The sequence below is a fragment of the Onychomys torridus genome, chromosome 4 (genome assembly GCF_903995425.1).
Source record: "Onychomys torridus chromosome 4, mOncTor1.1, whole genome shotgun sequence".
NCBI lineage: Eukaryota > Metazoa > Chordata > Mammalia > Rodentia > Cricetidae > Onychomys > Onychomys torridus.
Genome location: NC_050446.1, coordinates 138,833,645 through 138,856,362, shown reverse-complemented (window position 1 = coordinate 138,856,362; position 22,718 = coordinate 138,833,645). Strand labels below are relative to the sequence as shown.

Here is a 22,718-nt window from a genome sequence, read left to right as displayed (position 1 = left end):
GTAAAGTAAGGGTGTTCCTTACTGACAAGATGTAGGTATCAGAACAGGATTTTTTTTTTTTTTCAAAGAGAGAAGGAAACTTAGAAGACTCTCGGTTCTTCCAAAGGTGAGGAATGGATCAAGAGGAAGGGAAAAAGTTTCTAGCCCAACTCTGATCTTACCTCCCATTACACAACCTCCCTAGACCTCTGCTCCCTTCCCGTGGAATGGGTAAGATGATCCATGCCCCAGGCCTTCTTGGGACAGAGCACTCATAAGTAGTAGTGTTCCATTGTGGAGAACCATGCACCAGATACAGTTACCTTAAAGAGCTAAGTCAGACGTTGGATCAAGTCATGTGCTGAACTACACCAGCTGCTGATAGGCCCACATGGCTAGTTCTTTTCCACTGTAATGTCTTCGTATATTTGAGTGTATTTGTGACTTTTACACATGTGTATATTTTCTGTATTGGAGAGAAAGAGCTAAATTTAGAGGAGTCTACCTATCAGTTTTCTACTACACATTGGATGGAATCCCTTATGCAACACAAGCCTTGTCAGGAATAAAAACTGATGAAAACAGCTATTCTGATGGAGGGAGGCTGATGATCTTCCTGGTCAGCCTATTCTTCAGCCCTCCCCCGCCAGGCCTCTCAATAGAATTCTAGGACTCAAAACGTGAAGGCCACTGGACCATGCTGGCTCTGACATCCCTTTCAGCCCCACTGGTCTCTGATTCTGTATTCTTTTCCAATGATCCTTCTCTCTCTCACCAGCATTCACAACTATACCCCAAAGGTGGGTGAGCTGGACACTCGGAAAGCTATTCGTCAGGCTTTCGATGTGTGGCAGAAGGTGACCCCTCTGACTTTTGAAGAGGTGCCATACCATGAGATCAAAAGTGACCGGAAGGAGGCAGACATCATGATCTTCTTTGCTTCTGGTTTCCATGGTGACAGCTCCCCATTTGATGGGGAAGGGGGCTTCCTTGCCCACGCCTACTTTCCTGGCCCAGGGATTGGAGGAGACACTCACTTCGATTCAGATGAGCCCTGGACACTAGGAAATGCCAACCATGATGGTAAGGACATGAGAGGATGGGGTGGGGGAGTCAGTGCTGGGCTGTTCAATTATCAGGGAAAGATGTGCCAAGGATGCATTTGGAGACACCATGATGAAAGATCTACTTTCCAGAGCTTCTTGTCTAAGAACTAAGGACTCAAAAGAGTGAGAACAGTGATCTCTGTTAATATTCAACACTTGATCCACAAGGACCAGGGCCACAAAGACGGGTGGGGCCACCTAGAAGTTGGTGTAATTGGGCTGAGGCAGGATTGCACCATGAATAAGAAAACGATGTGTCAGAGGCTGAAGAAACAGGTTAGAAGGCTTTAAAACAGAACTTGAGCTCTGTTGGGCTCTGGTCCCGAAGTTACTCTAAGCCGTGGCCTAACCTTTCTAGCATCCTCAGACAACTTGCCCTGCACCACTGTGATTCTGTGGATATTCGCAAAGCAGCAGTCAGTATTGGGCAGTGATAACCACTCGTCATTAAAGAGTCCATCCATATGAACGAAGAAGACACTTGCTTAGCAAGCGGCAATGGACGGACACAGTGTTGTGCCCATTTAAACTTTCTTGTATTACATTCATTTATTTGTATGTTGTGTTGGTGTGCACATGCCGCAGCTCCCATGTAGAAGTCAGAAGACAAGTTGGGGAGGTCAGTTTTCTCCTTCCAGTGTGTGGGTCTTGGGGATCAGACTCAGGTGCTCATGTCTGGTGGCAGGTCCTTCTTTTTCCCTTGAGCCTTCTCACTGGCCCAATAATCTATTTATTACATTTCTTTAGTCACTGTTTGTGGGGTGAGTGTGTATATGGGGAGTTCAGAGGACAACTTATGGGCGTCCTTTCACCCCTTCCACCAGGTAGGTCCTCGTGCTTGAACTTGGGTCATCTGGCTTGGTAGCAATTGTGTTTATTCCCTGAGCCATTGTGCCAACTGTAATGTCCATTTTTAAGATGAAGAGCTCAGGGCTCAAATGGTAGGTGGCAATGCTGGAGCTCAAACCCTAGTTCAAGAGGACCCTATGAAAGGGCTAAGGATGTAGCTCAATTGGTAGAGTCTTTGCCTAGCATTCATAAAGCCCCGGGTTCAATCCTAGCATACAGGAAGTACATACACCTGCAATCCTAGCATACAGGAAGTACATACACCTGCAATCCTAGCATACAGGAAGTACATACATACCTGCAATCCTAGCATACAGGAAGTACATACATACCTGCAATCCTAGCATACAGGAAGTACATACACCTGCAATCCTAGCATACAGGAAGTACATACATACCTGCAATCCTAGCCTACAGGAAGTGCATACATGCCTGCAATCCTAGCATACAGGAAGTGCATACATGCCTGCAATCCTAGCATACAGGAAGTACATACACCTGCAATCCTAGCATACAGGAAGTACATACACCTGCAATCCTAGCATACAGGAAGTGCATACATGCCTGCAATCCTAGCATACAGGAAGTACATACAAGGGCAACAGAGTATGTAATCTCTGAGGTCTCTCCCAGTGCAGATGTGACATTACCATGTCACAGAGTCTTGCAAAGACCAAGGGGTATGTGAAGATTTAATCAAGGGCCTAGGCAGAGTCTGCCCGCCCCCCGAAACCCAGAGTCAGGGCTCTATATAAGTAACCCTGCCATAAGGCAGACTCTACTGGAGGCTGCAGCCCAGGTGCCAGGACAATGCACCAAGAGTCAGAAGGAAGGAAGGGCAGAGGATTCAGCCTTCGGATTATAGCAGATAGTAACTAATGGACGTTAAGGTCCCAAGGTCCATACCAAGTGCCTCCCACACATCATGTAAGTAGGTATTATCATCCCCATTTCACAGAGAGCTAAACAAAAGCATAGAGATACATTATTCTATCCAAGGCTCCAGAGTTAGAGTAGTTATACAAGGCTTTGAGTTTGAATATTATAACCCTGGATTCCATACCCTCAGTTACCATGCTGAGCTTAAGGCTCCAGAGCTAGAGAGTAGTTATACAAGCCTTTGAATTTGGATATTATAACCCTGGATTTCATACCCTCAGTCACCATGCTCAGCTTCTGTGGATCTCAAACTATGAGAATCACCTAGAAAATTAAGAATGCAGAGCCCAGTCTTGAGAGGCATCTCTGTCCTTGAAGTTTCTTTCCTCAGCCTAATCATGAGAACCACCAAGGGTCTTTTTAGAAACATGGATTGCTGTCCCTGGAGATCCTGATCCTTAATCTGGATCAAGTTTGGGAAACAGAGGACACCTATTGTTGCCTTGGTGCAGCTTATGGGTGCGGCAGGCTCTTTGTGGCTCCTCCCTCAGAAGCCATGTCTGGTTGTAGGTAGGTGGGCTGCTCCCCTGAGGACACTCCAGATCACTGTGTGAATTGGGGGTTCGCCTCTCTCAGCATCTGCCCAACACTGATCCGGGAGCTGGTTTGGCCAAGGCGCCGCCCAGGGTGGTATGAGACTGCTCAGCTTCCCTCTTCCCTCTTCTGAATCCTGCTGTTCCCTGTGAGGCTCCATTTCCTCTGGCTGGGCGTCATCTCTCCTATGTCCTGGATAACTTCCCTGGCCCTTTGTGCACCCATGCTTTATCTTATTCTTATTTTTGGATTGGTGTCAACAAATGACTGTGACGACTGATAAGGTGTCAGGGGAAAAAATCTATCATTTTCAGGCCCTGTTGTGTGCCAGGCATCATCAGCTCAAGGGTTTTAGTTTTAGTTCTGGTAAACACAGCTGAATTTTCAAAGGGTTATTTTCCTATGGAGGTTCTAGGAAGAAACGCCTCTGCCTCCCTTTCTGCCAAGCTCCAGGGTCTACACAGTCATGCCCACTCCTGGCTTTTGAGGAGCTTCTAGGCTCAGCCTCCAGTCCCACGAACTGGTGTGTGTGGCATGTGGGAAGGATCTGGAGTCTGTGAATGGACACCGTTGTTATACTCCTCCTGCTTGACCATCCTGTCTTTAATGAACAGCCTCCAGCTCTGATGGAAATCCCAAGAGAGCTAATGTCTTCTCTGGACAGGAGTCAGGACATGGCTCTGTAAAAACAGAGATGAGCCAGGTGCTGCTTAGAAGCACAGCCATAGAGCTCTGGCTGATGGGGGGTCAGCTGTGAGCACCGTCCCAAGACGGGTTTCAGTGAGGGAAAGGAGCTGCATCTTATTGAGCACCTGGATAATGTGGCATTTGATTCCTGCACAGACTCAGTGAGGGAGGAAGCAGGCTATCCTGGGAACTTTGGTCTGATCGTTGGCTTTCTTTTTTCTTTTTTCTTTTTTTTAAATATTTATTTATTATGTATACAGTACATATCCCTGCAGGCCAGAAGAGGGCACCAGATTTCATTACAGATGGTTGTGAACCTCTATGTTGTTGCTGGGAATTGAACTCAGAACCTCTGGAAGAACAGTCAGTGCTCTTAACCTCTGAGCCATCTCTCCAGCCCTCGTTGGCTTTCTTTATGGAACAATTTCAAACTCTCTAAAGGAGGGAGACTGAGGAGGGCCCAGTGACTGACACCAATGTTCCCATTGTGCCCACCCCTCCCACTTACTTGGGGATGGAGGTTTTTTGTTTCATCTTTATTTTATGTGTATGAGTGTTTTGTCTACATCTGAATGCACCATAAGCAGTGCCCTTAGGGGCCAGAAGAGGATGTCAGATCTTCTGGAACTAAAATTACAAATGGTTGTGGGCTGCCATGTGGGTGCTTGGAAATGAACCCTGGTCCTTTACAAGAGCAACAAGTGCTCTTAACCACTGAGCTATCTTTCCAGCCCCATGGCTGATGTATTTTAAAGAAAGAAAGACCCAGGTATGATATTTTTTATATGACTACTTTAGCTTGCTACTCTAACAAAGACTGAATTTTACAATAACCACAAACTCAACAAAGTTAACAACTTCTTAAAAAAAAAAAATAAAGGCAGTTTTTATTTTAGTAACTCAAAGACACTCTTACTTTTTTTTTTTTAGACTTATTTACTTATTATGTATACAGCATATATGACTGCAGGCCAGAAGAGGGCACCAGATCTCATTACAGATGTTTGTGAGCCACTATGTGGTTGCTGGGAATTGAACTCAGGACCTTTGGAAGAGTAGTCAGTGCTCTTAACCTCTGAGCCATCTCTCCAGCCCAACAACTTCTTAAAATCTAACGCCAAAGCATTGGTAAAGTGCTTGTCACGTAAGCTTGAAGGCCTGAGTTTGATTCCCAGAACTCATGCAAAAAAGCCAGGTAGGGTGTCAATCACTTGTAATCTCAGCACTGGAGAGGCAGAGACAGGGGGATGCCTGGGGCTTGCTGGCAAAGCAACCTAGCCTAGTCAGGAAGCTCCAGGTCCAAGGAGAGACCCTGTCTCAAAACATAAGATGCAACAATGCCCAAGGTTGGCTTCTGGCCTCCACATACCCACACACATTTGTAGGCACGCGCACACACACACACACACACACACACACACACACACACACACACACAATCTAATGCCCAGTGGCAGTGTCCCCAGTTACCTCAAAGTGGATTTTGACGTTGTTGGCTTGATCAGGATCAAATAAGCTCCACATCACACATGGCTCTTTTAAAGTCTTGTAATTTAAAATACACCCCACTGCCACATTTCCCTGTCTTGCATGGAAGACACCATCCTAAGTCTAATCATTTGATGAGACTCAAGTTCACCTTTCACTTGTCTCTCCTCATGATTCTTGACTATTGCAAAGTGGAGCAAGCCTGATGAGGTATAGGTTCACTTTTGGGCAGGATCTTTCCTTGGTAGTATTGATATGTTCTGTTCACTACATCAGAAACATGTATGATTCAAGCTATCCTCTTTTAAAATAGAAAGGAAGAAAGAAAGAAATAGTGGAAAAAAGGGAGGAAGAAAAGAAGGGAGAGGGAAGGAGGGAGGGAGGGAGGGAGGGAGGGAGGGAGGGAGGGAGGATCAGTATAGTCTATATCTGGATCTGAACCACCTGAATCAGTCCTCACTGCCCCGGATTTAAAAGATTTCCAAGCTTCACACCTATAATTCTAGCACTCACAAGGATGAGGTAGGAAGACTGTCGTAGTTCTGAGGCCAGCCTGGGCTACACAGTAAGTTCCAGATGAGCTGGAGATACAGAGACCCTGTCTGGGGGTGGCTCGTGGGTGAAGGACTCCTGTGCCAGCATGAGGACCTGAGTGTGGATGCCTAACACCCACATAAAAGCCAGCTGTAGCAATGTGCATCTGTAACCCCAAACTGGGGGACAGAATTATGCAGACACTATGGGCTCCCTGGCTAGCTGGTCTAACCAAAACAGCCAACACTGGGTTTACTGAGAGACACTGTTTCAAAGTAAATAAATGAAAGTGTAGAGAGCAATAGAGAATTCTTGACATCAATCTCTGATTTCTACAGGCATGCCCCCATAGGCAAGCATACCTGCACACACACACACACACACACACACACACACACACACACACACCTCTCTGAACTGTGTATGTGGTTCTCATTCCCTACTCCACTGAAGTGTACAGAGGGGCAGTCTAGCCCACCACACCTTAAAGCCATTTTCATTAAACTTTCTCTGTCCCCATTTCTTTCAAATGAGTCCACCAGTGAAGTCAGCAGATACCCACTCAGTTCTGCCAGGGGGGAACCCAGCCGTCAGTATTCCTTCCTAGAGGAAGAGCCTTCATGACATACCCTGCTTCGCGGGACAGAGCCTTTCCACACTTAGCTCACTAACTCATCCCCCACGGGGGAGGTGGGGGAGGTAGGGATTATAATCTTCTGGTTTACAGATGATGAAGTGACCCTCTGCTGGGGGTATTGAGAAAGTCACACAGTTGGAAGCCAGCAGAGCCAGATGTGAAAGCGAGATGCCACATCTTTAACAGTCCCCACAAGGGTCTGCAGCAGGTGGTCCAGGGACAGTACTTAGAAAATGACGGTAATTTTGGTACTGTTACTCCTGGATGCTTTCGGGCAACTCTGGGCCATTTTTCTGGGGCTACTGCCCCCAAGAAGCTCAATCTTGGGGCAGACTACGTACCCATGGCTTTAATTCATGAAAGTTGGAAAGTGGCCAGTACCTAAAGCTGCCTGAAATTAAAATGCTGGCTGAGTGGAGAAGGCAGCATTCTCGGCCAGCTGGGAGAGCCAGGCTGGTTTCCTGGGAGATGAGCACTGGGGTGAACTTCAGAGGAAGGAGGGTCTTCTAGGTGCAGGGGACACTGCTGGTGAGCACTCAGAGGGGAAGAGCGATGCCTTGGGGTGAGTGCTGCTGGAGTCAGGAAGATGGGGGTCCCCAACGAGGAAGTCTGTCCTAAGAGGCAAGGTCCACTGGAGAAGCCAAGCAGTCTGTCATGCTACAGGGCCCAGAGACTCCCAAAGACACACAACTGGTGTCGCTGGTCCTCTCACACAGCTCAACACAATGGTGGTGATGAGTAATGATGCGTCTGTGCCAGGACCTGGTATGGCACTTTGTTTACCTTGACTCATTAATCCTTGTCCCTTTCTTATGAGGAAGGCGGCCATTATTCTCTTTCCTGCAGAGAAAGAGCTCTTAAAATGCCTCACTGCTAGGACACGGCAGAGCTGCAGAAGCCATATTCTAATCACTCTGCTTTCTGCCTCCCACCCTTTGGGGAGTGAAGGCCCTAAAAGCCTCCTCTCCATGAGGCACCAGGCTCTTCTCCATAGCTGACCACTTCTGCCATCGCTCTGTGTTCCCTCACAAGCTCAGTCTGGCTGCCCTCCCCTCTCCTTCCTTCCCCCTGGTCACCAAAGCTCTCCTGATTCTGTGTAGTAGGATGCTGGCTTCTCAGCTCTTCTCTTCCTTTTGGTCCTGGAAAGAAACCCACAGGCCTCTTTCCTTTAAGGGATTTCACTATTCCCACAATGGGCACAAGCCAAGGACAATGGCTGAGAATACCCAGGGGGTCCCTGGCTCCCTGCTGAGGTAGGTCCCTGTGGATGGTCCCAAGGAGAGGCCTGGTCAGCAGAGAGACCCTGAACAGCTCGCTCATTCAGGTGGAGCAGCAGGCCAGGAGCAGAGCCAGGCCAGGCCGCAGGAAGCCGAGCTGCATTCTGCCAGCCCCAGCAGCCACCTTTGTTTGGAGTGAGGCTAAAAGATGAGCTCACCGCCTCCCCGCTGCTGGAGGGACCAGGACCTGAGGAAGGAGCTGGGGGCAACCTGGCTTTCTCCTGTCAGCCTGCCTTTCTCAGCAGAAGGCCAACCCAGGCTTTTGGCCAACCTTGCAGTGATCTTGCCCATCCCCCATTCCTCTCCATCGCTCAAAGGTGGCTTCATGGATGACGCTGCTGGTGTCAGTGGAGAGTCAGAGTCTGGCTTGTAGAATTCTTCTCTTTTCCCAAGACCTTACTCAAAAGGCCAGATCACGCTCCTCATCTGACTCTCCTGGGGCCTTGATGGGCTCAGGTAGGGCAACCCTACCAGAAATACTCGACCCAGAATGGGCAGTAAGGTTCCTGAATTCTGGGGGCCTCCCTGGACTTTGAGATGGCAGGAAGGGACCGAGACGTGCCTAGGACTGGGAGATGAGGCAGATCTCAGCGGAGAACAAATGCCAGAGACACAGGAAGGAGTCCATAGCTGCACAGAGAGGCACCAGATCCAACGCCCTGCCCAACTCCTTGGCCAATTTCTTTCCCAATACTACAGTGACTTAATGTCTACAAATTCAGGCCTTGACCTACCCAAGGCTTAAAATGGAGATTGAAGGGAGCTAGCTTTAAGAGAATCTGGTTGCTGAAACCCCACCAAACTTTCTGGCTAGAGGCTTGTTCTGTCTGGTCTATCTCATGTCTTTATTGCCGTAGCATCAAAGCAACCATTTCTGCTAGCCTGTGAATTTCACACCTGTTCACCATCCAGTTCTCCCCCAGCCAGTGAGTTAGGTCTGGTGTCTCCCTTCTACAAACCAGGACATTGAGGTTGAGGTGTTGGCCTGAGTTCACAAAGCTTGTAGGTGTGGCACTGGAAGTGAAGGTGGCCTGTCCCATCTCAGGGTGCTCAAAACCACCACACCTCAACTGCCCCTCAGTTTCATGTTCAGGATCCTGGGTCCCAATTTTAGCACCAGGTTCCCACCTGTTCTTGACCCTTCACCTCGATTTTAGCCAGTAGTTCCAGAACTAGGGTCCTGCTGCCCCACACGGAGCCCTGTACACACCAGACCTCCTGAAGATGACTACCCATCAGCCACCCCAAGGACTTGCTTCTCCTCTTGCCATAGCTTCCTCGATTCTGACCACCAGCACCCCAGTGCCTGCACCCCACCTTCTGAACTGATCCCACTGATGTACCTGCCTCAGGTCTCCTTTGCCTCTAATCCTCTCTCCAGTGGTAACCAGGGTGACTTCATCGTGCCTCACCTCCTCTCCTGCCATCCCTGCTCCCCCACCCCATGACCAGAAACTGTTCCAAATTCCTTTGTAGGGCATCACAGGGCCCGGCTTGCCAGCCTGGCTGACCTCATCTCCCCCTGGCCCTCCCTTTGTGCTTTGTTCTAGAGCCAAGTGGAATGAACTGCTTGTCCCTGGACCTGGTTTATAGCAGTACCTCTGCCAGGAATGCTACTCCACCCTCTTCCTCCCTAACCCTGAATCCTAACCCAGACCAATGACTTACACTTCTCCCGTAGGGTACTCCCTGAGCATCTTCCCCCAATCCAATGGGACTTAGTAGCACAGACGTGTAGTCCCAGGTACTTGGAGGCTGAGGCAGGAGAGTTGCAAGTTCAAGGCCCCAAAATAAAAATTAAAAGAGGGGGCTAGAGAGATGGCTCAAAGGTTAAGAGCATCAGCTGGTTTTCCAGAGGTCCTGAGTTCAATTCCCAGCAACCACATGGTGGCTCACAACCATCCGTAATGAGATCTGGTGCCCTCTTCCGGTGTGCAGGCATACATGAAGGCAGAACACTGTATACATAATAAACCTTTAGTTTTTTTTTTTTTTTAAAAAAAAAAGAGGTCTAGAGATATTGCTCAGTGGTATATGCAAGACCCAAAGGTACACTTAAAAAAGAAAGGTCTCAAATTTTTACACACATCTGTTGTTAAAGCACCCGAGTGCATGGATACTGTGTAGCTTTTGCAATTTTTGCATGTACCCCTCTGTACTAAGAGGTACATAGGGTTTGATTTCTCTGTCCCAAATGTCCAACAGACGGGCAGGGACAGGGGATATGCTACGTGTTTGATATACTAAGTAACGGACTGACTAAATACTAAGTGGTGGGTGCCCTGGGTTCCTCCTATGTCCCTCTCTACAGGCAATGACCTCTTCCTGGTGGCTGTACATGAACTGGGCCATGCACTGGGACTGGAGCACTCTAATGACCCCAGTGCCATCATGGCACCCTTCTACCAATACATGGAGACGCACAACTTCAAACTTCCCCAGGATGACCTCCAGGGTATCCAGAAGATTTACGGTGTGTGTAGTGGTGGTGGGGGGCACTGTTGTTAATGTGAGCATGGACTGTGTCATGTGTGGGGGCCACTGTTGTTAAAATGAACATTGCCTGTGGCAGGTGTGGGGGCCACTGTTGTTAATGTGAGCATGGGCTGTGGCAGGTGTGGGGGCCACTGTTGTTAAAATGAACATTGCCTGTGGCAGGTGTGGGGGCCACTGTTGTTAATGTGAGCATGGGCTGTGGCAGGTGTGGGGGCCACTGTTGTTAATGTGAGCATGGGCTGTGTCATGTGTAGGGGCCACTGTTGTTAAAATGAACATTGCCTGTGGCAGGTGTGGGGGCCACTGTTGTTAATGTGAGCATGGGCTGTGGCAGGTGTGGGGGCCACTGTTGTTAATGTGAGCATGGGCTGTGGCAGGTGTGGGGGCCACTGTTGTTAATGTGAGCATGGGCTGTGGCAGGTGTGGGGTTGGGTCCATTGCTGCTGTGTCTCTGTGTTGACTTTTATAAAGTCCTCTAGCACACTGAGAAACCTAGGGGAGGGAGGGGGTTCGAGCTGTGACTGGGAAGGGCAAAGTGCAGTGAAGCCCACTCATTCCCTCTTTTCTACCCTTTTCTGCCCATCTCCTTGTTACTTCCTGTTCTCATGATCTCCCTTTACTAGATGGGGACCAGGCACATTCCAGGGTGCCTCTAACCTAGGAAAGTCACACAACTGCCTGCAAAATGGTGATATGTATTAGAATCAGGGCTGGATCTTAGGGAAAATATGAAGCTAGCTTGCTGTCTTAATAAGATAGGAAAGCCTACCATGCTACCATGTACAAGTCATGCTGGCATGGAGGGTCTAGTCGGGTTCATTGAAATGGGAGACCAGTTCATTTGAGCAAATGCTGGTCAACACAGCACAGGAGTGGAGGCTCCCTCTGGAGGAGGTGCAGCAACCAGGGCCCTGCATCCCAGCAGGGGGCAAGGTGGGTAGCCAGTATCAGAAGTTATTTCAAAGGTGGAACGGATGAGATCTGCTGACAGATCAGATGTGAGGATGGGGGGACAGAAGGAACAGGTCAAGCTAACGCCAAGAGTTCTGACTTTGCTAGGGGTGTAGCTCAGCCAGTAGAGTGCTCACCTAGCATACATGAAGCTCTACTTTGATCCCCAGAATGACATGAACCAGGCATGGTAGCATACACCTGTAATTCCAGCCTTCTAGAGGTAGAATCAAAAAGATCGGGAGTTCAAATTCATCCCCTTTGCTACATACATTAGGTGTTTGAGGCCAGCCAGTGGTACATGAGACCCTGTCTTGAAAATATGGTGTGAGGGCATGCTCTGGTCTTTGTAATTGTAGAATAATAGGACTTCTCAGTCTGCAGCCCATAGACCAAAGCTGGGATATTAGCTTGGGGTCTTCAGTGTACACAGCGTAGTTACTAGTTACAAGTAGCTATTGGAATGGAAATGTATAATAGTTAAACTGAAGTTTCAGTTCCTCAGCCATTAAGAACTAGTCCCTAACTTTAAGTCCTCAGTAACCATGTGTGCATGTGGCCAGCGGCAACTATGTTGACAGTGTAGACATGGAAAGATTCTATCACCACACAGTATGTCAGAGGACACTCTGAGGGGCTTTAAAGCCAGGAACCCAGATGAGCCCTTACAGCAGTGACGCTCAACTGGGTTGCTCTTGGGAATCATCTTGGGATTCTTACAAAAAACAAAAAACACTAACATCCAGCCCTCACTCCTGAGATCTGAGTGAGCCCATCTGGGAGCTCCCTGAAGATCTGGAGTTGTAGAACTCCCCTATGAGCTGCCCCAGTTGAGAGGCATTACAAAGGGAAAGAAGAAAAGCAACCTGTAAGGGTACCCAGTCTCTGGAGCAGGGTGGGTACCTCTAACAATGGACGCCCAAGGGGCAGACGAGCCAAGAGTGCAGGGCCCTGGAAAAAGAGGAACATGGTTCAAAGCAAATGTTTCCAGAATCTTACTATCCAATGTGTGGCCCCCAGACCAGTGACATGGGCTTCACCTAAGACCCTGAAGACATACTGTCTCTGGCTCCAGTCCAGGCCCTCTGAGTCACAACCTGCATTATCAAGATGATTCACTCAGTCAACAAAGCTTGAGCTGATAACTGTTGGATTCCGAAATACAGGGGTCATTGGTGATCTTGGCAAGTGGTCTGGGTGGAAAGTGGAGCCGACGCTCTATTGCAGTTGGCTGAAGGATGAAAGTGGTCGGAAATTAGAGTTCAGACTACATGAAGGAGAGCAGAAAGCAGGGTGTGCGACACTAGCCCTCAGGAAGCACAAGCTTCTCTTAAAAAGGGAACGTTCCAGACCTGGGATGGGAAAGCGAAGGTCCCTATCTAGTGGCTCTGTCCATCTGTTTTCTCAGACGGTGGAGTTGAATCAAGGAGAGCAGACAGGAAGTCAGAAGGGACAGGCTTGACCTGGAACTGCCTATGTAGTGATGGGGTAGATGACAGCGGGGAGAGCTGGGCCCACTCTAAGACACAGCCCCTCTCTCCAGGACCCCCAGCTGAACCCCTGGAGCCCACAAGGCCCCTTCCTACACTCCCGGTCCGCAGGATCCACTCACCATCTGAGAGGAAACATGAGCGGCAGCCCAGGCCCCCTCGGCCACCTCTGGGGGACCGACCGTCCACTCCAGGTGCCAAGCCCAACATCTGTGACGGCAACTTCAACACAGTGGCCCTCTTCCGGGGCGAGATGTTTGTGTTCAAGGTACGGCTGGTGGACCAGTGCCACCCAGGATGTCCCTTTCCCCACAGTGGAGGTGTCTGCTCTATCGCCCGGCTGCTGTGGGGCCTGGACAGGAGCTGGTCTAGCGGCTGGGACCCCGAGTCTCTTTCTGGTGCTGACAGGTTAATCAACTTGGTGAACTGACAGCTTCCAAGGAGCCAATCAATGCTCAGGAAAATGCTGGCGATGGCTTCTGGTCTTTGACCTGGGATAAGCCACCCTCCTTCTCCAGACCTCAGCTACCCAACCTGGGGTAGTCATTCCTCCGACAAAGGATGTGTGAAGATTAATGGGCCTGGTCATGGGTGGGGGAGCTACAGCTTCCCGTCCAGGGCATGAGTGACGGGTACTGGCCAGGCTGTATCATGTTCCCTGTCCTGAGCCTGTCATGGGAGCCAGGGACTACCTGAGCATGGTGCATGGCAGGCTAGAATCTGGAAGGAGGGGTTCTGGTTAAGGACCTTTAGAACCAACAGATGTGGGCAGGAGGAGCAGGAAGCAGGTCAGGACAGAGGAAAAAGCTGATGAGACACAGACCTGGTGCCAACTCAGCCCCTCGTGGAAAGTTCTAGAGCTAGAATGGCCCATCAGAGTCATTCCATGTTGGATGCAAAATGAAGCTGAAGCCATCACAAAAGAACGGGAAGCTGCTGCTGGTACACTTCCGGCCACTGGTGAAATACCCTCCATCAAGTGGTGGACAATAGGTCTCCATGACACTGCGGGCAGAGAAAGGCTACCCCATTTCCCTTCCTAAGGTGTCCCTAGGAAGCTTCAAGCACTAAGTCAAAATCAGACCACGTAGGCTAGCCCAGTTCTGCCTCTCACTATGTGACTGCTTCTAGGCATGGCCTTTGGCCTTCCTTAAGACTCTGAATGTGTCAGATTGACTTGACAGAGTTGTGCAAGTCGGAATAAAGTATTTTAAAAACTGGACCTGAGCTAGGCGGTGGTGGAGCATGCCTTTAATCCCAGCACTGGGAGGCAGAGGCAGGCGAATCTCTGTGAGTTCAAGGCCAGCGTGGTTTACAGAGCGAGATCCAGGAAAGGCCCAAAGCTACACAGAGAAGCCCTGTCTCAAAAAAACCAAACCAAAACAAAACAAACAAACAAAAACAAAAACTGGACCTGAAAGTTTTTAAATGCTGGAGCTATACCTCAGTGGTTAAGAGCACTTACTGCTCTTGCAGAGGACCTGTGTTCAGTTCCCAGTACCTACATGGTTGCTCACAACTGCCTCTAACTTTTAGTTCCAGAGAATTCAATGCCCTCTTTTGATGTCTGTAGACTCTTGCACACACACACACACACATACATACACTCAGGCACACACCCATATACACAAATAAATTTTTAAAAATACCCTAGTTCTGTGCTATCTTCTGTGAGCCATATTCCTACAGCAGCACTCATATTTCCTTGAGCCTCCCAATAAAGTGTTCACAGGCAAGTGTGGGTTTTATCCTCCCTCCCCTGTGCCACACTGGGTCCCCCAGCCCAGGCCCAGCCCAGCTGATATCAGTGACTTTCTGCTGCCCTCATGTGGCCACTCCAGGCCTTGGCAGTTGCCTTTCCACACCTCTCCCACACCCATCTGCTCTGTGTCTCCTAGTCCTTGCACAGCAGGAGGTTTAAATGAAGAGTTACATCCTGTCTTCTTTTAAGAGCTGGAGGTGGCAGATGGACAGGCTCTATGGGAAGCTGGGAGGCTGAGCCCAGGGCTGGTGTTGGGTTGCTGGGCCTGAGCCCTGGGGCTGAGATCACTGCATTCAGAGGTAAGACCAGCCACCTGCCTTTCTCATCCACCCTCCCCCCAGGATCGCTGGTTCTGGCGCCTGCGCAATAACCGGGTTCAGGAGGGCTACCCCATGCAGATTGAGCAGTTCTGGAAGGGCCTGCCCGCCCGCATAGACGCCGCCTATGAAAGGGCGGATGGAAGATTTGTCTTCTTCAAAGGTAACATGGGGCATGTTCTGTGCCCCTTTTCCCCATCTACACCAGAAGAGGTGAGGTGGGAAGCAGATGGACGGACACTGATTTCTTAAGGGTCAGATCACTGCAGGTAGGAAGTATATCATCTGGGGAAACCAAGTCAAGAAAGTGCCAATGTAGATGGGGTAAATAATAATAATAATAATAATAATAATAATAATAATAATACTATGAAGTACAGGGCACAACAAAGACCACCGAGCACTCCACTGGAAGGTCATGCTCTCAGTTTTCTGTAAGAGCCCAGACAGAGCAGGCCACACAGGGCAGAGATAAGAGGGGAGGGGAAAGGAGGCTAGCATACCCAGCCTGGGCTAGCCCACTTCTGAGTTGTTTCACACTGGTAACCTTGACTTGGCCCCACCAAAGCTGGATAAGATACAGATAGTGAAATGCAAGGCTAGCACACAGGGAACCGAACATCGTGGCTGAATGCAGTGGAGTATGGAAGCCAGTCCCAGGGCTCAGAAGCTCGCCCTACAGCCACTGAAGGGTCATAGGAGAGCAATTCCTGAAGAGCTGTGGTGGCCAGGCCAGAATTCAGTCTGGGCCTGTCAGGCCAATGCCGGAAATTCACTGCAGGTTTCTGAGTAGCAGAACCATGGGAGAGGTGGCATGCAGGGAGGCAAGGAGGGTATTTCAGAGGACAACATTGCCTGTGAGGCCCAAGCCAGAGAGGAGCAGCCCAGCTGGAGAACGGGATGGCTGTGAGAAGTTTCGGGGCCTCATGAGTGGCTGAGTACTTCGAGAGGAAGAAGGAAAGAGACTCAGCAATGATGCCAGCACTTCTTAGGGACGCTGGGAGGTAGAAAGGTGGTGAAAAAGAAGCCTTTCTGCTAGACTGAGGAGCTCTGAAAACCCAGTTGAGGAGCTAGGGACCATGGAAGAGCACAGGATGTGAGGGGGCGGGGCTCAGGTCAAGTGCGCAGGGGGCTGTGTCCTCAGAGGCAGGTGTCTGTATAGCAGTGTGAGGCTGCGGGAGAGCCCTGAGCGGATGTGTGAAGAGCGGCTGAAGTCCTGAGTGGGTGTGCATTGCTTGACAGGAGACAGGCATGTCAAGGACAAATGGACCCACGGGGAACGGGCAACCTTCCCCATATGGTTCAGGCTTAGATGGGTAAAGCCTTGTGGTCCAGGTGGGAATGTTGGTTAACAGTTGACTGAAACTGTTAGTGTGCAAAAACTAGTAACTGTGGCTTCCTGCATGCAGACACTGCTCGCCTACAGAGACTTCCACGACACTAGCTCCTTCCGGGTTCCGAACACAATGAAGACACCGAGGTTCTGGGTTGTTGCAGGAGTAGGTACTGCTCCATCAGAACAGGAGTGATCACCCAGAATGAAAGAGGGTAGCCAAGTGTGGTGACTACACCCGTAATCCCAGCACTTAGGAAGCAGACCCCTGGAAGTCTGAGACCAGACCGGTCAACATAATGAATTCCAGGCTAGTCAAGGATAAAAAACAAGACTGTCTCAAAAAGGAATAACAAAACCAAGATGATGGGACAGAGAGCCTACGTAGCATGGCACACATTGCCCCAAATCTATGATTGGCTTCTCGCTCCCCAAATTGGTTGGGCCAGGGGCTAAGAACACATACATTCTGACTTTATGAATGAAGATGGGCAAGGGGCCAACACTTGAGGCACTGGGTGGCTCCTGAAAGGCTGGTTCTGTACTCTTCCCGCAGGTGACAAGTACTGGGTGTTCAAAGAAGTGACAGTGGAGCCTGGGTACCCCCACAGCTTGGGAGAGTTGGGCAGCTGCCTGCCCCGGGAAGGAATCGACACAGCTCTGCGCTGGGAACCTGTGGGCAAAACCTACTTTTTCAAAGGCGAGCGGTACTGGCGCTACAGCGAGGAACGGCGAGCCACAGACCCTGGCTACCCCAAGCCCATCACGGTGTGGAAGGGCATCCCGCAGGCTCCACAAGGGGCCTTCATCAGCAAGGAAGGATGTAAGGACCAAGCTGAGGTGGGAATGGGGAGTTAATTTTAGTGGTTCTCAGGGCCCAAATTCTCTGGGTATCCAGATTTGAGTGATGTAACTTGATAACACACAACTGCCCCAAATGGACCGTGTTCATATGGTGAATTAACTTGCAGTGATGGACAGGGGCGGTTCAAAGGTGCTTTTTCACGGGGTACAAAGGTTAGGCTAGCAATCGCTCACCATGCCATCAGGAAACTCCCAGCCTATCTACCTACCAGATTAGAAGCTTCTCAAAGGAGGTTCAGTCTTTACCAGATGCTGAGCAAGTACCCATGACCTCCTGTTGATCTGGCTAAAAGCACTGACTTGAACAGGGCTGGCTGGGTTCACAGACTCCCTCCTCCACCACTCATAAGATTGAGCAAATCATCAACCTTTTCTCATTCGACTATCCGTGAAATGGGAATGATCAATAAAAGATTGATAAGGTAAATCACAGAGCGCACCTACGGTAAAGCCCACCACATGTCTACGCCGTGTACAAGTTATAGCTGCTCTCCCATCTCATTAGTGTTTCAGTTTGTGTAAGATGTCAGGCCTCAGTCTTTTGTGGCACAGTCATTACTGAGAGCCAGCTTGTGTGGGAGGGCTCAGGACAAGGCGTGCATACTTCTCAGTCCAGTGACAGCAAATAGCGTCACAACAAAGCTAAAAGGGAAATAAAGGTGGCAGGGACACCACTGCTTAGTGGCTTCAAAACAGGATGCTTTGGGGGTGGGGAGCCTCAGAGACAGGTGATGCCAAAGACCTTGACCAATGAAAGTCCCGGGAAGCCAGCCAATGAGGAGAGTCTAGTGGGCTGCTTGGCTGGCTGAGTTGCTAAGGCTGTTGCTGGGAGCCTTGAGGGAGCTGCCTCCGGAGTAATTGGCCAGTTGCCTGGCCTTCTTCCCTTCCAGCCATCAAAGCCACTAGACGTGTCCTAAGAACTTGCATCTGTGTTACAGAGTGATATATGTCAAGTCCCCACTCCCCACATTCTGTAATTGTGGAGCGATGGTGTCTGCTGCCAACAGATGAATTTTTGCCCCTCAACTCCCATTGGCCTGGGGCAAGAGTTAGACTGAGACCCTGGAGCTGTGGAGATGGCACTGTACAAGCCTTAAACTGGGGGCCTGATCTGACCCTTATCGGAAGCCTGGGGCATGGTGTGACAGAGCTGTTTCCAGACTAAGAATGATCCAGCCTGGGCAGTATAAATGAAAGCATTTGTCAGCTCTACTCAAAGTCCCTCAGAGGGTTCCCAGCACCTTTGAACTAACAGGTGGGATGCTCCATGTCCTGGGCCCCCCTCTGCTTTCTTAGTTACTGTATAATCAGGGCAGCGCTGCACTCACCAACCACCTGGGTTCCAGCAGGCCACTCGCCCCCCCCCTTCCACTTGGAGTTTCTCTTTTGCACACTGCCACAGCACCCCAGGTCCGCACTAGTCCAGAGCAGGTGCTAGGGCGTGTCTGGGCGTGGTGGTGCTCAGTCCTTCCCTTCTCTGCAGACTACACCTACTTCTACAAAGGTCGGGACTACTGGAAGTTTGACAACCAGAAACTGAGTGTGGAGCCGGGCTACCCACGCAACATCCTGCGTGACTGGATGGGCTGCAAGCAGAAGGAGGTAGAGCGGCGTAAGGAGCGGAGGCTGCCCCAGGATGATGTGGACATCATGGTGACCATCGACGACGCGCCAGGCTCCGTGAATGCCGTGGCTGTGGTTGTCCCCTGCACCCTGTCCCTCTGCCTCCTGGTGCTGCTCTACACTATCTTCCAGTTCAAGAACAAGGCGGGTCCTCAGCCCGTCACCTACTATAAGCGGCCAGTCCAGGAGTGGGTATGAGCAGCCCAGAGCCCTCTCTGTCTACCCAGTCTGGCCAGCCAGGCCCTTCCTCACCAGGGCCTGAGGGGCAGCTCTAGCCACTGCCCACCGGGGCCAGCAGGGCCCTAGGCCAGGTTCATGTGTAGCTGAAGTGGTGGGTGCATTGGCCTAGGATGAGTGTGGGGCAGGGAGTGGTGGTGGTTGTGCCCCAGGTTGGGTAGCTGACACCCAGTTGCCAGCCTGCTGGCCTGGGTAGATCACTCTCTACTCAAAGGAATAGGCCAGGCCCTGTCAGGAGGCAAGGATCATGCCAGGAGGTGCCCCTGAGGTCACTACATCCTATGGTGTCTGCAAGGTACTGAAGCTCCAAGCCTGGCTGGGACCCAGCCCTCTGAGGCAAGCCAGCACTAGCTCTCACCCCACCCTCTTCCCCAAGATGCCACCAATCCCAGTCTCCTCTACCAACACCTGCTGGTCAGATGTCTCCTCACCCCTACCCAACTATCCTCCAAGGCTGCAGTGCCCCTGCTGCCAACACAGTGGGCAAAAGCCTGGGTTTCCCCTGCTAGCCAAGAGCAGATTCCTCAGGAAACCTGCCCCACTTGTCAGGTCTCCCCTGAGACCCAGGATTTAGGGTCACATGCTGCAGGCAAGGCTGTGGCCCAGCTGGGTCTCACAAGGCCCCAGCTGTCATGTCGTGAATATTTAAATGTCCTGTCACTACTGTTTAAAAGTCCCATTTTGCAAAGGCTACTTGAGGCTTTAGGTCAATTAGAGGTGACTGTCTTGGTGATGAGGCCAGTGTGATGGCCTTAAGAGGCTGAGGGTTACACTCCTCTTCCCGGCATTAAGGACCACGTGCTGCCAAGGTCGCTCTAGGATCCTGATACTAGCAGGGGCCTGTTCAGGAGGCTCAGCAGCTGGAGCAGGACTGATCCTGGTTCTGGAGGCAGATCCAAGTTTGTAACCATCCTCTACTCCCTTTTCACTACTGTCCCAGCCCTGCCCCAGCCTGTCTTTCATGGCATGGGGGCTCAATCTGACTAGTTAGGTGAAGCAGCAATGGCTCCAGCTGAGCCACCATTGTCATAGCCTCAGAGTAAAGGACCAGGGCAGCCTTTTAAGTCCTCTGTCCACATCCCCAGTGACCCTGAGGCAACTCAATCTCTCAGCCTGGAGATGGTGTTTGTGCTCCAGTCTTGACCCTGGCAGCCCAGCTCACTGGGCCCATCTTCGTGCACTGCTCTTAGGAAATGGGCACCCCTAGCGGGTAGCAGCCCCATGCTTGGGGCTTCCCCTCACTCCCTACCCCACCCTGCTTTTCTGTTCTTTCTTTAACCCGAGGCCCTTCTTCACACCTGACAGGAGTTCCTAGGCTCGACTTGCTCCAGTCTGGCAGCCCATGCTTGTCATGACCAATGGGTGCAGTAATGCTCGCTGGCTCGCTGCCAAAGTCCAAAAATGATAAGAGGCAGCTTTCAGGGTGCTTAGGAGGTCGCCAACCCTGCCCTCTGAGCCTGCATGGGCCTTGCCCTGCCCTGTGGCTCTGGCACTTCGGTCAGCTTACCCTGTAGCACAGACAGGGACTCCTGCTGCCCTGGGAGCTGTTGAGTAAAAACTCTCGTCCCAGAAGCATCTATCTATATGGGTCCACTGTGTCCCGTCATCATCATCATCCTGTCTTCTCTCATTTCAGCCAAGGGCAGGCTCCCTGGGGCAGGCGGGGAACAACTGCAGAGATTTAGTGATTCATAGGTTTGTACAGTGTTTTATACTTTGCGAAGCACTTTATTAGCTCACGTCTGTCCACTCACATGAAGGCCCTAAGAGGCTGAGGGTTACACTCCTCTTGCCCTCAGATGAAGCACAGGGAGGTCTTGTTGTCTGCCCCTGCCATCCAGTGGCCCTGGCTGGGTCTATGTTCCCGTCTGTGGGCCCTTCTAGGGTCTAAGATAACATCTTTTCTATTCCTATCTTCTGGGCCTCCCTCTCCTCAGGTTGGTGCTCTCACTTCTGGAAAGCTGTAGGCCCCGCAGGCTCCCTGTTGGCTCCTGGTACTCCAAGACCAGTTGAGAAAGAGCAGGAGATGGAGGCAGGCAGCCCAGGCTGCAAATGTGAGGGACGCAGGGCTGGGCCCAGAGGGCTCAGCCTAGAGGCTTCCAATCTTGGATTCTTCTGCCTGCAATCATCTGTTTGTCCATCACCCCAGGATAGAGCAGTCAGAGGGGCAAAGCACCGGGGGCCACCAGAGCTCAGCTTCCCCTCAGCCTGGGTGACAACACAGCATTTCAGTGTCGGTCACATTTTAAACTGATCAGCCTTTGTATAATGTTTTTTAAATCATTTCTAAATAAAACAGAAATACAGTGTCTTTTCCCTGGGGTATGGGAACAAAGACCAGGGCCTAAGTGTGCCCTTAAGAAGCTTCAGGGAGAAAAGGGTGCATTGGGGTATTCTGCAGTTGCCTCATGCATCTCAGCAATCACATGTCCTACCCCCAGGCACCTCAGGGGTATGGGAGGGTCACTGTGACAAGGCTTCTCTGGAGACAGGGCACACGGGGCCATGACGTGGGACACCTGCAGCAGCTCAGCTCTAGCGAAGGGGAAACCAGAGTTGGACAGCATCACGATCCAGCAAAGACCTGGTTCTTCTGGTTCAGGAAGGCTGCCCCAGGGTGGAGCTGGAAAGGGGCTTGGAGATGATCTGTTTTAGGGGCTGGTGAGGAAGGGAACAAGTCTGGGGTCGGGAAGCAGTCCTCTAAGGTCGCCCTGTGGGACTTCCAGTCTCCAGGATCTTTTTTTTTTTTTTTTTCTCCATGATCTTTCTTAAATCCCTGCCCAGAGTGAGGAAGTGAGACAGGAAATCATGGGGTGAAGAGACAAAAGCCAGGCCAGGCCCAAGAGAGCACAGAGGCCAGGGGTAAACCGGTCAATACCAGGATGTGCAGGCGATTAGAAAGCGCACATCATCCAGTGGTCCCCATGGGCCGGGCTCGGGCAGAGGCTGCTGCGGACCCTCTGGCGCCGGAGGCTGGGGCTGCGCAGGCTCCGGGCCATCCTGGCCACCACTCAGCAGAGCGCCCATGGTCTGTAACAGAAGCCCATCAGGGATCAGGCCAGAGCAGGCGACACCCCACCCACCACCACCACCCTACCGCACCCTCACCTTAGGCAGCGAAGTGAAAGCGGATTTGCCGGAAGCTCAGCCTGGGCAGCCTGGCCTGGGAGGAGCAGCTTTATGACGCAGCCGCCAGAGCCGTGGTGAAGAAGCCTCCGCACGCCAGGGGCGGGCCCACTGAGCGCGAGGGCTGCGACTGGCCAGCCACGCCCAGGGCCCCAGGCTCCGCCCCACGCGCGGCAAGGCTCCACTGGAGCCAACCACAGGAGGCAGCCAGGCCTCCAAGGTAGGCTACTCGGTCTTCCTCAAGGTCAGACAGGGATATAGTATACAGAAGCTGTGTGCCTGTGGCTTCACAAGGTGCTCGCCCAGGCAGGGAGGAGAGCAGGGATTCTTCTGAGGCCAGGGAAAGCAAGGCAGAAGATGGGTTAAAACGGAACCCCAGGGGGCAGCACTACTTCCTCTTGTTCATCTTTCTTTCTTAGATGGACCTCACTACATGGACCAGGTTGTCTTAGAACTCCCTATGTAGCCAGGCAGGTTCGATCTCACAGA

At 51.1% G+C, this 22,718-nt stretch overlaps 2 protein-coding genes across 3 annotated transcripts in view; one reads left to right on the top strand and one right to left on the bottom strand.

Annotated features, from left to right (window-relative positions):
• The window catches only part of Mmp24 (matrix metallopeptidase 24), a 44,614-nt gene extending 23,197 nt beyond the window's left edge, over positions 1-21,417 (top strand). The window contains exons 4-9 of one of the 2 annotated variants that reach the window (XM_036183151.1): positions 758-1,062; positions 10,342-10,503; positions 13,021-13,235; positions 15,071-15,209; positions 16,936-17,202; positions 18,727-21,417. In XM_036183151.1, the coding sequence (XP_036039044.1) occupies positions 758-1,062; positions 10,342-10,503; positions 13,021-13,235; positions 15,071-15,209; positions 16,936-17,202; positions 18,727-19,064 (1,426 nt within the window). In that variant the 3' untranslated portion in view covers positions 19,065-21,417. Of the gene's footprint in view, positions 1-757; positions 1,063-10,341; positions 10,504-13,020; positions 13,236-15,070; positions 15,210-16,935; positions 17,220-18,726 lie in introns of both variants that reach the window. The other variant, XM_036183152.1, reaches the window with a different exon arrangement.
• Mmp24os (MMP24 opposite strand) lies at positions 20,806-22,355 on the bottom strand. The gene is made up of 2 exons (XM_036183154.1): positions 22,212-22,355; positions 20,806-22,133 (listed from the first exon to the last, which is right to left on the bottom strand). The coding sequence occupies exon 2, from the start codon at positions 22,128-22,130 to the stop codon at positions 21,975-21,977; it is 156 nt and encodes a 51-aa protein (XP_036039047.1). The 5' UTR covers positions 22,131-22,133; positions 22,212-22,355; the 3' UTR covers positions 20,806-21,974.
• Positions 22,356-22,718: the final 363 nt, after the last annotated feature.